The 16,516-nt window shown below is 31.8% G+C and overlaps 1 protein-coding gene across 1 annotated transcript in view; it reads right to left on the bottom strand.

Moving 5' to 3' along the window:
* Positions 1-8,241: 8,241 nt before the first annotated feature.
* LOC143241846 (uncharacterized) overlaps positions 8,242-16,516 on the bottom strand; it is a 67,743-nt gene continuing 59,468 nt past the window's right edge. Inside the window, exon 11 of the mRNA XM_076485139.1 lies at positions 8,242-14,165. Within this exon, the coding sequence (XP_076341254.1) occupies positions 13,018-14,165 (1,148 nt within the window). The 3' untranslated portion in view covers positions 8,242-13,017. The remainder of the gene's footprint in view (positions 14,166-16,516) is intronic.

Below are 16,516 nucleotides of genomic sequence, written 5' to 3'. Positions count from 1 at the left end.
AGAAATAGAAATTAATATCATCACATTAAACATCAGCTTTGCATTGAATAGTTATCCACTCTTTCTTAAAGTGTCCAAAACATCGACTTTAAGACCAATACAACTAAGCATTTTTAATAGTTTTTTTATTTAATTTTTTAGTTTCATTGTTTCTTAGTGAAATATCACGGGGCTGCTAATCTAATGTTTTTAAATAGTACTTTTTAATGTATAAACTCTATGAAATGTTAATTTTGTACTTTTCTTCTAGTGAATTAGGTTTCTAAGAACGTTGGACATATTCTTTACTGATTGTTTTAAAGCCCTGGTTGCAAGCTGTCTGAGAACTCATTCAAAGATCTTCAGTTTTCAGTACTTGACACTTACGTGTATAAATGGCACTAATTACTTAACATGCTTAATAATTCAAGGGATCATTTGAAGGCATCTTATAATGCCTTAAATTAACACCTTTCTCAAAGCATTGGACCCGTGGCCTGTACTTTGCATCAGTAACCAGTACGTACTCTACCAGTTAATTGGCCAATAACGGTCAATAAGTTTTCTGTGGCACAATACTTGAAAACACTAACTTAAAGTCAGGCATTCATTCGTTATCTAACATTTTCATGTATTTTTGGGTTGGCCTGGTTATAAATACTTAAAATAAATGCATTTACTTTTTCTTTCTCTTGTGCTTTATATATTCTTAGTCAAGAGTTAAAAGCTGAGACAATTTCCGGTAAACTTTTTTCTGTAGTGACTCGTATGTTAGCTAAACTGCCAACCTTTGCGCAGATATTTCATTTATCTCAGTTATTGCTTACTAGTGTTTCTCTTTCTAGCACATGGATATGAGGATAAACATATTTCTGGCTGTAAAATAAAACATATTGTTGTAACAACAATTAAACATATTTCGAACACTAATAACTATTTAACTTCAGTGGATTAATATCGGAGTATAGTATTTTTACAAACACAACTTCAGCTGTGAGAAACTCGCATGTGATCAGCGAAGAAGCTAGCTAGCTCCCGGCTAAGTGAATTGTACCGATATCAACTTGTAATTCATTCGCTCATCGTGAACCCTCGATAAAATGACAAGGAAGTTCTGGATCTGATAGAAGATTCAATATTGCGTATAAAGTTATTAAAACTTCTATATATAAATTATCATTTGTAATATCCACCATTATTAATTGTATTATTGTTTGTGTATTAAAATATATTTGTATTAAAAAAGAAAAAGAAACTATGTATATCAGTCTTGTTGGTAAATATCATTAATTTTAATTATCACTTAACTCATTCTCAGGCTATTTCACATTGTAATACGTAATACTAGCAACTGTCTTTCCCAGTTTCTGAACTGTTGATAGACCAGTCTTGTCCACATTATGAATCCAGATTTTTTTTTTTGTTCAATTTCAAAAACCAGTCAACCTCAGCACGTGTAATACTACTAGGTTCAGGCGTTCTGACACTTAGATCTTGATGCCTTCTCATAAGATAATGGGACCATTCCTTTTTTATCAATTGCTTTCCAGTGTTGAAAACGGTGTTTAAGCCCATTCTTTCCTGCTCATTCTAATGCAGCTCTCGGTAGGTCAACTTTAGTCAACCCAAATAGATTTTCCTGCTTATTAACCCAGATAATTGTGTAGTTCTTGAGGGAAGGGATGGTTTGCTAGTCGTCCACTTAATCCGTTGCTTTAGAAGCCTTTCTGTGGTACTTTTGAGGATGTTGTATGGCCTTGCTGCTTCCATGTAGACCCACCTCCACCCTCTTTTCACATACAAAACTGCTTGTTGTAAATTTTCTGCAGACTACCAGTATTTTATTGTCTTAAGCTCATAGTTCTGGACCATCTGAAATAGATTAAAAACTCAACATTAATACATATAACAACAATATAAATAATAGCATTAGAAACTAGTAAAATAAAAAACCGTTTGTAAATTAGTTTACAATTATAACCTATTAACAAAAATATAAATAAGTTGAAAGGTCTACGTAGAAAGCTGCTTCGCATGAGAATAGTCCCAGATGTGTGAGTAATGGTAGCTTTCCAATAAAATAGATACCCGAGAAAAAGTACAACTTATCGTCAATCGCTGATCAATTATTGTATATTACGCTTTTTTTTTCTGACATAATGTAAAAAGTAAATCTCACGATTGGCACGTGAAATAAATACATTGTCGCGTGGCAACTTCGTTTTTTATTATTTTGACTTGAATGTGGGTTAAGGTATTGTTGTAGCTGTGACATTCCGACCTTGTTACGTCAATGTACTTAAAACAAGTATAGATTAAGTAGGTCCCTAAAACCTTGAACAAGGTGCTGACTTCCTGCCTGTCGCTTTCTTTTTTCGTGTTTAAAGAAATTCGTCATTGCATATAACGTTAATTCGACCTTCACCGTGTTCGTAGGTTTTCTCTTATGTACACACGATCTCTCTCTCAAGCTTTGTTTGAGATATTATACATCCTCGTCCCACATTATTCGCTCTGCAGTTCCTTGACTGCCATTTTAATAACCTGTCTTTACCCTTGGATGCTCTTGTTTCTCTGCGTTAAATCATAATGCACCCAGACGACTAAACAAAGCAAACGGTTTTACTTCTACATAATAGTTGACATTATGACAGAAGCTCTTTTCACCCCTCGCTTGTGAAAAGTGGATTTTTCTGTTTGGTTATCAGCCGACTGACTATATCATGTCCTGAGAAATGTTTATATTTCGTTATAATATAATCTTCCCTGAATAGAAATAGGAACCGATTATGTTACTTAATAAACCTTTCCAATTTGTGATAAATGTTCAAACTTCTTCAAATGACTTCAAAAACGAGCTTTTCTGAACAGACAACAAGCATAAAGTTATTTTAATAAACAAACAGACTATTACATGTCATAAACTGATTTACATATAATGTTAAATAAATGACATAATTAAATCTCGTACATTAAAATAAGAACACATGAAGTGCTTTTTATCTCATATTCGAATATGTGTAGTTAGTTAGTTACTTAGTTAGTTTTGGAATTTTGCACAAAGCTACTCGAGGGCTATCTGTGCTAGCCGTCCCTAATTTAGCAGTGTAAGACTAGAGGGAAGGCAGCTAGTCATCACCACCCACCGCCAACTCTTGGGCTACTCTTTTACCAACGAATGGTGGGATTGACCGTTACATTATAACGCCCCCACGGCTGGGAGGGCTAGCATGTTTGGCGCGATGCGGGCGCGAACCCGCGACACTCGGATTACGAGTCGCATGACTTACGCGCTAGGCCATGCCAGGCGCGAATATGTGTATCTCGACCGTAAGTCTGTACAAAATATATGAATTCTCGAAAAACAAATTATAATATTATAATGAAGAATAAGTTTTTTACTCTTATATTCTTTTTAAAAATAAAACAAAACATCTAATTTCCTTTTTTAAAGGTAGCTTAAGTATAGACAGTGGAAGTGGGGGAACGTGCCCCCTCATATTTGACTCGGAAGTAAAGTGTCTCTTTGAGTGAGGACAAGAAACTTATCAAGAAGAGTCGTTGTTTCAACATAGCAAATGCTTTTAGATAAAAGACTAAAACGTACGATGACCACGTGACTGCATACACCTCTGTTTTAGTTCTGATGAAAAGTCGACCTATTCCCTACAGATAGTTGGTATTTTCAGACATTTTCAACAAATGTTTTACGTAATAATTCCCAAGTTCAGACTTGCGCTAATTTTTTACTTATTTTTTACAGGTGTTGATATGGTGGAAATATCCTTCGTGTCTTCGACCATGAGGATCTTTCCAGTTTTCCTATTTGGATTTTACCTAGCTTGACGTCATAATGATCATGCCTGATATGGTCCTGGAAACTCCCTCCTTGACAGGCTTTTATATTGCATAAAAACTGCCAGACTTATAAGTTATTTACGCCATTAACACCATTGAATTCTGCTAAAATAGGAACATGAAATCAAAAGAGTAAATATCAGAGAAGCAAAAGTTAAACTGAACTCATATAACTCACAAAATTTGGAGAAATCGAGCGTCACCGACCGATACTTGGTTTTTATATATATCATATATATCGATATATATTTAAATATTTATTCAGTGTTGGACTTCTTTTTATGAAATTTATTTTTAACACATTGTCACATGACAGTAATGTTTCATTAACGGCGAAACTATGCACGCTTATGCTTGTTTATTATATCTTTTCGAAGATTGGTTTGTTTTGAATTTCGCGCAAAGCTATGCGAGATCTGTCTGTGCTAACCGTTCCTACTTCAGCTGTGTAAGAGGAAAGGTACCTAGTCATTACCACCCACCGTCAACTCTTAAGCTACTCTTTCATTAACGAATAGTGGGATTAACCGTCACATTATAACACTTCCACGGCTGAAAGGATGAGGATGTTTGGCATGACGGGGATTTGAACCCGCAACCCTCGGATTAGGAGTCGAGCGCCATAACCACCTGGCCATGTAGAGCCCGCTGTTAAGTTATTAAATATTAATTGATTAATCTCGGCAAATAGCAAAATTATGTTACAACCCATCAAGTTATTTCAACAAAAATATATGTTCTACAGTTTTCTTTCTGAGAGAAACTATGTACAATAAGATTAAGTAGTTACCTGTGAACTGATTAAAAAGTAACCAATTTGTATTTTTTTGAAAAAATGTTAGCTTCACTTAAACGCTCTTTAAAGTTTTTTGTGATCAAGCGTATTATAGGTACGATTCCTGTTATCGTAATTGAGGAAAATAATTTATTGGATAGAGTAGCGACTATTAAGGATTCCCTCTGCGTAAAATCAGCTCACAGAATGAATCCAAGTTTGTTTTTTTAAAGTACAAACATTTGGCTCATAGCTCCATTTCTTGGCCGATTTGAGGTATAATTACATCTGCGGCTATTGAAGATTCTCTCTTGTTTCTACTTTTAATCTGTACTGTAAACACTAGTTTTTCTTTCTTTATAACGAGTACCTAAATGTCTGAAAAATACGGGAAAGATGAGATTAGTGAATCCTACACTGAGGTTTAAAATCTTCGAATCTTTATCTCCAGCTTCTAAATTCTTCATAATTTTATCTAAGTTTTAGTGATCCATTATTTCGACATTTTCTCGTTGGATTGAAGATAACATATGAAAATATCAAATTCGTATCCATGTAAATTTGGTGGTACTTTGTAACATTGGATCCAGCCTATTGAAAACGTAGTACGTTTATAAAGGTCTTTACTAGAACTGGGTGGCAGCGCTTTTATCAAAGATCGACGGAAAAATCGTTTTCTTCGTTTCATGTCCACCTATCTCTGTATAGTTTCAATCCACTGCTGTGCACTTTTGATCTGTCTGCTCACTGGCTACACCAATGTCTTCTGCTGTGCCTAGGACCTGGAGGTGAGGGCAGACGAATAGATATTTCATCGTTCTGTCTGTCACTGTAGTCACAGACAACTAGCCAGCTGGTGGTGATTACAGTATCAGTAATTATAGAGCTAAAAAAGCTAGTGGGACCAGAATAATCGGAATTATAGCTAATTAACAAAACGAGGCCTTCCTGCAATATTTGTGTGTTCCAGCAGTACATGCTGACCTCTTTCGACTTATAATCGGCTTGAATCCTTGTCACACCAAACATGATTGCCCTTGCAGCCGTGGGGGCCGTTATTATGTGACAGTCAATCCCACTATTCATTGGTAAAAGAGTAGTCCAAGAATTGGCGGTGGGTGGTAATGACTAGCTGCCTTACCTGTAGTCTAACATTGCTAAATTAGGGACAGTTAGCATGGATAGCCCTCGTGTAGCTTTGTGCGAAATTCAAAAAACAAACAAACACATTTTAAACTATGGGTGGTTATAATAATTAATTTATAAGCTTCGTAGTGAAGGCGATAGGGTTTGTCTGTGTTGAATTTCTCGTAAACTTATACGAGGAATATCTGCACCAGCCGTCCCTGATTTAGTAGTGAAAACTTGAAGGAAAAGTAGCTAGTAATCCCCACCCAACGTCAACACTTCAGCTACTCCTTTACCAAAGGCTGAAAGTGGGACGAGCATCTTTTGTGAGATGAGGATTCGAACCAGCGACCTTCAGGTTAGGAGTCAAGCGCCCTAACCACTTGGTCATTATATAGCTAGAGAGTGCAGCAGATAGCCTTATTAAGAATAAAAGCGCTCTACTCTTAGGAAGTTCCTAATAACTTGTACATTATATCATGTTTGTTTGTTTTTTCTATAACGAACATTTTTTTCATTAATCTACATTTATACTGCGTTTGCGCAGTTGTCTGAGTATGAATACTTATCCTATTATCAAACAAAAATCCTTTCGCATTATTGCTTTTGTTCTTTGACGCCAAATTTCGAGTTTTTGACACATGAATTAGAAGATGCATTACGAACTCAGTTTCCGCACATGCCATTGAATTAAACCAGTCGGTTTCAAGGAGTTCTGTTCCTTGTCAGTAACCTTGAATAAAAGTAAACGAAGAAACGGCATCAGTGAAAACAAGTTGGTAGCATCAGTGTTACAAGTGTTTTAAAAAAATTTAAGAAATAGACAATAATAGGTTAGAAACTGAAAAACACTTCACACACACACCCTTGTTCGCCAAATTTGTAATTAAAATAGTACATGTATTCACTTTCTTTTTTACTTTTAAAAATAGATAAATCATCTAGTACCAGCTGACAAACTCATGTGAAGAAGGGGAAGGTATAGGGGACCTTAGGGAGTGGCAGTATTTAAATCAATATGCTCTCCCATGTCTTTCCTTTTTGTTCTAAGAATTTATACCTGTGTTGTATATAAACAAACATAATGCACGTGAAAGACAAAGGGAAGTCAGTTCCAAAACCCGGCTTTATCAAGTTACTCTTCGGAGAGGGAGGTGCTAATGGTACATGCCAATTTTGGTGACAGTCGGTCCATTGACATGCGACAGTAAGCTAACAGGAATATAATTATGTATGTGTGTGTATAAGTAACTAGAAAATAGACGTAGTGGTAATGACGTATATTAACAAATTGTTATATGATGTTGGTCGGTAGTAGCATAATGATTAGCATGCTATTGCTGTGAATTCGAAGATTACGGTACGAGATTCGTTGTAAAACTGTCAGGTCGTTATAAAAGTGACAATCATATAACATTAACCTGAAAGTTGGTTGTGAATGTCAAGCTACTTTACTTTTAGTCTACAAGTTCAGAATTACTGACCAATATGTGTGCAGATAACATTTGCAAGAAAACCGTAAACTTCAGTGAAATGGTCTTCAAGAATCCCACATTCTACTCTTCGTTTATAAAAATTCTAAAAGTGACGGTAATATTCATTTTCATAATCGTGAAAATACATGTAATGTGTATATACATATTAATAAGCATTAATGTTGTTTTAAAAAATACATTTAAACTGCCATTTCTTCTGGGATTACATAAAACCAAGACTCTGTCACACATCCATAGTCTCTTAAGTAATTATGACATTACTCATGCACATGTTATTACAAAAGAATACAATGATGCTAGTTTCACATTTATTCTCATACTTCTCCATTACAAACATTCAAACAATTTCAAAGTATTCTGCTTGATGTTGAATTAATTTTACTTCTTAATTTCATTAACCCAACAAGAACATTAGAAGAAAGGCATCCGTAAGGTAAATCGTGTATCTAATTAGTACGTCATAAAACACGTCAACTGTGTATACTTCTGGGAAAAAAAATTAATACAGTTATTAAACTCTGAACGTGTTCATTTAAATGTTGTCACGGTTACTAACATTAAGATCCAATCGAGAGCAGAAATACCCTCACAGATTTTGATAGTATAGAAAATGTTTTATTTCTGCTTCCAATAATTCGTATACAGATTATATCGTAAAGGGTTAAAAAAGTTAGAAATATTCAGCATATACGAAATATATCAGAATGTTAGGCCACTCCCTACATCGTAATAATATATACTTATGTGCATTGCTAATTAATAACTACACTTACGTGAGCGTCTAGGTCACTAACCACGACAACGATTAATATCCGATCGCCACAATCTTACAGTAAGTAATATATTTAAATTTGTTTCCAGCAATTAAAGCCGATCAAAATTATTTAAACAAATATTTCACTCCAGACGCACAATAAATAATATGCAATGTATCTGAATAAAAACTTTTATCTATTATACAGAATTGCATGTACAAATGTATTGGAAAATGAGTTTATACACCACTTCAAGGGAATTTGTTTTAATAGCTTCTTCCGTTTAAATCTGGTACAGATAATATAACATTTGAGTATGAATATTTTCATTGAAATAATAAACACATTCCTAATAAAACAGTCAGTTTGAGAAATGTTTTATTAAAATATTTACACAAATTTAGTAAAAAAAAAAAAAAGCACATTCATACTCTATACAATTTCCTGGAAGTTCAACCCTAGCGAGAAATTACTGAACTATATATTTAGTAATTCTGTCTGCTTGTTAACTGCTCAAAATACTAACTTCACCCGTTTATAAGACCAAGGTGTGTATTTACAAATCTGAAAGACACGTAGATCCACGTCTTAATTAAACAGTACGCATCACAGTCCGGATATTAATTGTGGCAGAACCCACCAGTTTTAATTTCAATTTAGGACAACAAACATAAAAAAACATTAAAAACTGCATAACATAAACTTCAATTTTTAAATTCAGTAACACGAAGTAAACAGGATTACCTAATTTACTCATTGTAATGGATATAATTGACCCGATAAAGAAAATGTCTTTCGTTTCCTTGCATATCATACTTTTTTCTTCTTCTTCTCAGGACAATATAAAACATACTCGATTAACCCGTAAAAAACATGCTACCTATTAGTAGAAATTTTAACTGGAAATTATCCTCAGAAAATAAAGGGAGTGTTGCATTACATCCCCGTTTCTGGCATCATCATTGAAATTATCTTCATAAAAATGTTGCTTTATGGTCTACAATAAAAAAACGGTTATTCAACTATTCCTGCTCTAAACTTAATTTTCATCAGTATATTAACTGTGTTTACTTACAAAAACAAAAGCCCTATTTTTGAAGAAACTTTTTAACACTATAACTTGCATATAACTATTTTCATTTTTATTCATACCAGTTATACAATGTCTTAACCTTCCACTTACCTCATTGTATCATTGTTATTTACTATATTTAATTATTTAAAAAATATAATAATGCGACTAGTTTAACTAGTTTCATATAGTTATACGTGTATTATTTACTTTTTCTGTACGAATTTCCAAACACTTTTCTGTATTTTTAAAGATAATTTTACTACTAATTAATATAAAATAAAAATTTCAAGTTGATGAGAAATGCCAGCAGCCTAATATTCGTTTTTTTTTTCACCTAGTATGTTTACACTAACTGATCTAATTCACCCAAATTTCATTTTAAGAAAAATAAATACTTTATTTTGAATTAATGAAAAATAACTTTAAAAATAACCTTTTTTGCCTTCCTTTAATCACTCTTCAGAGGAAAGAAATTACAAAACCCAAACAAAATACTGGTCTCAGAAAAGTGTCATAAAGCATGTTTGTTTTTTTCCTGATGAGGTTACATATTAAAATTATACAATAATTATCGATAACTCCAACAACACAACACTAAAATAATAAAACAAGAGCCATAGTACAAAAATTATAAAAAAGCACAAACTGATAATCAGTTTTAAATCAACATCTCAGATGTAGTATTATATTGTTTAAAAATATCAAAACAAAAACAGAACTCATTTTTGTTTTGTCTTATATGTACTTCAATAATACATCACAACCTTTCTTCATTCTAGAAGTGAATTTCTCTTATTTAAAACCATAATATAGGTATCATTTTTTTTTTGGATGGTAATATCATAATCAGTGATTATACAAAAAAAATAAACTTTGCTAATATTGTTCACTACTGCCATTTAAGTTCCTATAGACCAAATTCATCAAAAAAATCACACATGAATGTCCAGCAAAGAAGCTTAAAAAGATAAATAACTATAGCATGAGTCAAAATAATTAACATTTTACCCATATTAAGAATTGAAAACAAATGATAAAAATATATGTTCTGTTTAACAGTATTTACACCACAACCTATAACCACAACCCAACCTCACATACTGTTATTCATGAATGAAATGGTCATTCAAATGAAAGATTTTTATAATGATACATAACACATTATGTCACTGTATGAAAAGAAATGAGAAATTCTTAACATAGAATATTTTGCATAAGAACTCCTGAGTAGCACATACAAGTTTATAATTTAAGTTTAATTAAAACAACAAAGTTTCTTATTCAGCATATAATGTAATCCTTGTTTTTCAGCTGTAAAGTAACCATAATCAAAACATGCTGAACAGAAATGAAATATAAGCTTTAACAATCAAAAATGCACATCTCTCTCTTCTCCACTGACTTTATTACTATTTTTTACTCAGTAAAAAAAACACCTTGTTTTTTATATTTGAAACACACTCTACCCCTCTGAAATTTAAAATAGGTCAAACCACTGGCACTGTTAAGTACACAGTAAAATATCAATTGAGGTAAGACTGTGTAGAACCTAACAAAAATAAGTAGTTTAACATAAGATAGATGTCCCTTCATTGTTAAAAGAATAGAGATGAAAATTAATAAACAATTTCCCTGTTTAGGAATATCTGGATTTGAATAAATGAACTTCAAAAAGGACTGTTAAAAAGACTTAAGTGTTGATTTTTTTTTTAAACTCAATTCACATTTTACTAGTGTTTTAGAGAACTTTACTTATTAAATAATAACACTATGTAACAAAATTTTTACTTTTACTTGTTCCTGGGCAGAAAATATTATTTACCAATTGCTTATGCCTAAAGTAAATGGTAAGGACCTATTTTTCTCTTCAAACTTTGCTTTTGTGACCTGGGAGCGTATAACAAAAACATGATGGGAGACTATATTTGGGAGTTGATACATGATAGGGATTTATATCATAGTCGCAAATCTCGAAAAACTACTCACTTCTAAACATTTCTGTATAATTTAAATACATATGAATCTTAATTCATATGTTGTTTTATTCAGACCTTATGTAAATAAAAATGTGCAAATTTGCCCATTTTTACAAATAAAATAGATTAATTTCTAAATTTCATTATCCAGGTCACAAAAGCAAAGTTTGAAGGGAATAATGGCCATTTTCTGTACTTTTACAACATAAGCAATTAAGAAATAACACATACTATCCAGGAACAAAAATTGTGTTACATAGTGTAATTAAAACAAACAGAATTGAACAGAAGGTTTATGACCAGCTTATTCTAATTTTGTATTATTTTAATAATGTATATTTCTTTACACTCAAAACCATGCACAGAAATACGAGACTTGAAGAGGAGAAATTTATCATCAAACTAACTTGCAAAATGTTATAGCATTAATAAAGCAAAATTACTATTTATTATTCAGTTATCATGCTGTTAAGATTAACTGCATAAAAGTTAAAAGCAAAACAGACTTTTTAATTAATCACATTTAAGTACAGTTAGAGCATAAGATAAAAATAACTTCCCTTTATAACAATTAACAAAGTTTTCTCTAATAGTATGCATAATTTAAATTACCCAATAGGCAGTAACTGATTAACAGTTGTTAAGAGTTTTTGGAAAGTGAAATATGTCTTAAAAGTTGATGCAAACCTAAGAGATTATTGATCTGAGTAAAAGATACGTCTGCTCATTTAAAAAAATAAAATTAGTTCATAGTTCAACCTGTAAGATCATAACAATACTTAAATTGATAGAAATGTGAACACTTCATGATGAAATGTGAATACTTTGAGCATTTCTTGTTTTGCATTAACTTAAAATGTAAAAGGAATGCAATTTAAGATAAAAAAAAAAACCTTTTTCACATGCATTTGAAACCTTGAATATGCTACACACACATTTCCACATTAGAGGTATACTAACGTATGTATTTGTTCAGTTCACTATGCGAATGACATTTGCAAATTTGACACTTGACAAATAACTGATATTAACAACTTTTGTAAAATATGAAAGATTGACTGCTACAAGTGTAAACACAACACAAAAGGTTGTATAACATGTAATGGAGATATTTTGCAACATTACTGTTACAGTGTTGCAAACCTAATTTCATAAGAAATACTTAACTTAAAATTATCATTATATTTTTTCATTTGCTTTCCAGTATTTACGTTTTTCTTTCTTTTTTTGTCTTTTATTCCAATCTCCCTCCTTTTCCAAAAATATGAAAACTGTTTGCATAACCTAGCTCAAAAAAATGTTGGAAAAACTATATATACCAATACACTTATTTTCTACTTTGACACATTTAAAAATGTATTTTGCATAACAGCATTTGAAACTTAAATTATCTCACAGAATCTATCAGTGAAGCAGTGTTGTATTTTTATACTAATTAATGTTAATGCAAAGTAATAATACCAACAATTTAAAAACTATTACCAAAATATAAAATAATGCACAATTTCAGTAAGTACTTAAGACATTAATTAACTTATAATATCTATTATACCATCAGAAATTTAAGCAATAAAATAAGATGGATAAAGAAAGATTAAAAATACTGTTGAACTGTTTAATTTATACAGGTTGTGTAATGTTTTGCTTTTGAAAGTATATAAAAATATAATCAGAAGTAAAAAAATACAAAATGCACCCAGATTACATGTTTTTATTTTAAGCAAATGAAACTCTGCAACTGAAAAACAGTAGACAATGCCCAGATTCTGAAACATAATTAACAAATACGATTAAAAAATTACAGTTTAAGATTCTGCTGTCTGACTAGATGGTAAAAAACATTAGCGAGGTTAATACAGAGGCAAAGAAACAGAAAAGCAAAAAAAACTGTGCAATGTAACACATTAAAACTGATTTGCATTCTGACTAGAGGAAGGCAAAAAAGGGAGTCCTCACAGAATTACACAATAAGGCATTAAAACAGTATACTCTGAACTGCTTCATCTATTGCTGCATCAGATTCATTTGCTAACCCAACGTCACAGGATAGATTGACTTCATAGTTGATAAGAGTTTGGTCTCTCTGTGCATCAAGTCCTTCGAGGCGGTACACGTGAGAAATAAATTCACCATCACCATCACTGCAATAGGAACGACTTTCCGATGACTGAAGATCTAAAATACTTTTAATGGCACTCTGCACTTGAGCATTTAACTGATCAGTTTCATCTCTACTAGCATGGGAAGGAATTTCACTAAACCCTAAGTGACCACCACTAGTCCGCTGATCGTGATGCCGTAACTTTTCGTAAGTCAACTCTCCATCCAAAGACACATCATCAATTTCCGAGGACAGTCCATTATGCAGGTCACTGTGATGGTCTTCAAAACCGTCCAGTCCTTCTATGCCCGACAGATCCAGTTCTGGTTCATTGTCATGACTCGTTAAAGTACTTTCCATTCCTGAATCTAGTTGTGTCGCATGCTTATTTCTAGAGTCAGAATAAGAGACAGGCCAGGTGCCATTTACAACTGGGAAATCATATTCAAGGTGTAGATCCCTCTCTATGGCACTAAACGATTTAATAATTGCCTTTTCTCGAGCTTCCTCTCTTCGAATCACAGGTGGTTCAAATTCAAAGTCTATATGACCCAGGTCAGGCTCGTGTTCCTCTTCTTCTTCATCTAGTAGAGAAATGTTAAGTTCTTTTCTAATCTTGGTCATCATATCATCTTCATGGGAAATAGAAGGACTTTCTCTTTTTCTATTATTATTCTGGGATGTTAATAACTGAGCATTTTGACTTGGAACAATAGGTATGTCAGATTTACTGATTTCCAGGACTTCAGAGTGTTCACTTTGAGGAACATTTTGTGCTTTAATTTTATGATACTGAAAACTTCTATTTACCCTATGAGTGTATTTACTGAGGAATTCGTGTGAAGGTTCTTCAAGATCTTCCTCGTTAGATATTAGAGCTCTCGATGAGGAAAGTTCATCAATCTGAGGCTGAATGCTTCCATCATCATTTTCTTGATTTATTATTCTGCCAACCTCATTTGAAGGTGATGAGAAACGTGACTGGTTTATCCAATGTTCGGGTGGAGGAGGAAGTTTAAGATCTGTAAACAAAAACATTACTTGTAAAACATCACCACCTATACTGCTACATAAACTTTCAGTTAGTTTTATATCAACACACTAAAAACAAACATACAGAAGCAGCATGTGATGAAAGTGCAGGCTCTTGCCTTATCCAGAAATTATCTAACAGGCTAGCAAATATTTACTGTAGTTAAAAAAAACAAACCTGAATAGAATAACAATCTTAACCAGCTGAACTACACTTCATAAAAGTGTAAATTTCTGAAACGTAAAAATGGTATACATATCGGTCTGGATACAAATGTGTATCTACAGTTAAGATATAAAAATTTAAAATCTTTCTACAAACTGTTTCACTGTTACAGCAAAAGAGGAACAGTTCAATGATGTTGCCTGTAAGGTGGGGTATCCAGATACTCAAAATTGAAAAGGTTCAACATAAATAGCTAAGCTAAAAAAACTATTAATTTTCTTTTAGTCAAATGTACATGGGACAAAACATACTTCTCAGATAGTTACATGTGTAATGATTATTGAAAAACTTGGTATGTAACAAGCAGGGTAACAAAATTATATCAAAATGGAGTTTGGTGCTGAACAGTCTTGAAACTAATTAAACAGGCCTGCAAATTTAAACTTCATAAAAGTTGTTTTGGTTTTAATAATGGATTTTCTATAATTCAGGTCTGTAGATGTCTAAAATAATATTGTTTTTTTCTATCACATGGATTTTTTTTATAAATAAGGATGAAAAAACTCTAACTTAAATCAAATTATTATTTTATTTATGACAATGAAAATTGTTTATTATTATGTTTCTAGTGTTTGGGTTCTAGAATGATCGATAAGACTCTCATATTTCAATTGGTCTAGAGAAATCTATAGCCAGTGGTTGTTAACATTTTAAGCATGACAAGATGTGATCCAATTTCAATGAAAATTATTCACTTTTAACGTACCAATGATTGCTGGGAAGTAGCTGATCCATCAGTGTTTTATCAATTTTAAATGAAATAATAAATCTAACAGAATCATTTTTCATCCTTTTAAGACTCTTATGAAAACATCCTAAAAGTGAATTCACTAAACTTCTTTGGATTATGTCTGACAAGTAGTAAAAAAAACAGACAAACATTTCATTAAAAAATACATTTTAAACATACTTTATTACATATGTATTTTACCTTTTCCTTCTGAAACAGCTTCTCTATCTTGTTTAAACATACTTATTACATATGTATTTTACCTTTTCCTTCTGAAACAGCTTCTCTATCTTGTTTAAACATACTTTATTACATATGTATTTTACCTTTTCCTTCTGAAACAGCTTCTATCTTGTTTAAACATACTTTATTACATATGTATTTTAAAACAGCTTCTCTATCTTGTTTAAACATACTTTATTACATATGTATTTTACCTTTTCCTTCTGAAACAGCTTCTCTATCTTGTTTAAACATACTTTATTACATATGTATTTTACCTTTTCCTTCTGAAACAGCTTCTCTATCTTGTTTAAACATACTTTATTACATATGTATTTTACCTTTTCCTTCTGAAACAGCTTCTCTATCTTGTTTAAACATACTTTATTACATATGTATTTTACCTTTTCCTTCTGAAACAGCTTCTCTATCTTGTTTAAACATACTTTATTACATATGTATTTTACCTTTTCCTTCTGAAACAGCTTCTCTATCTTGTTTAAACATACTTTATTACATATGTATTTTACCTTTTTCTGAAACAGCTTCTCTATCTTGTTTAAACATACTTTATTACATATGTATTTTACTTTTCCTTCTGAAACAGCTCTTCTTGTTTAAACATACTTTATTACATATGTATTTTACCTTTTCCTTCTGAAACAGCTTCTCTATCTTGTTTAAACATACTTTATTACATATGTATTTTACCTTTTCCTTCTGAAACAGCTTCTCTATCTTGTTTAAACATACTTTATTACATATGTATTTTAATCTTTTCCTTCTGAAACAGCTTCTCTATCTTGTTTAAACATACTTTATTACATATGTATTTTACCTTTTCCTTCTGAAACAGCTTCTCTATCTTGTTTAAACATACTTTATTACATATGTATTTTACCTTTTCCTTCTGAAACAGCTTCTCTATCTTGTTTAAACATACTTTATTACATATGTATTTTACCTTTTCCTTCTGAAACAGCTTCTCTATCTTGTTTAAACATACTTTATTACATATGTATTTTACCTTTTCCTTCTGAAACAGCTTCTCTATCTTGTTTAAACATACTTTATTACATATGTATTTTACCTTTTCCTTCTGAAACAGCTTCTCTATCTTGTTTAAACATACTTTATTACATATGTATTTTACCTTTTCCTTC

Source organism: Tachypleus tridentatus, chromosome 2 (assembly GCF_004210375.1).
Source record: "Tachypleus tridentatus isolate NWPU-2018 chromosome 2, ASM421037v1, whole genome shotgun sequence".
NCBI lineage: Eukaryota > Metazoa > Arthropoda > Merostomata > Xiphosura > Limulidae > Tachypleus > Tachypleus tridentatus.
The sequence above is the reverse complement of the archived record's forward strand: the minus strand, read 5'-3'. Positions and strand labels throughout refer to the sequence as shown.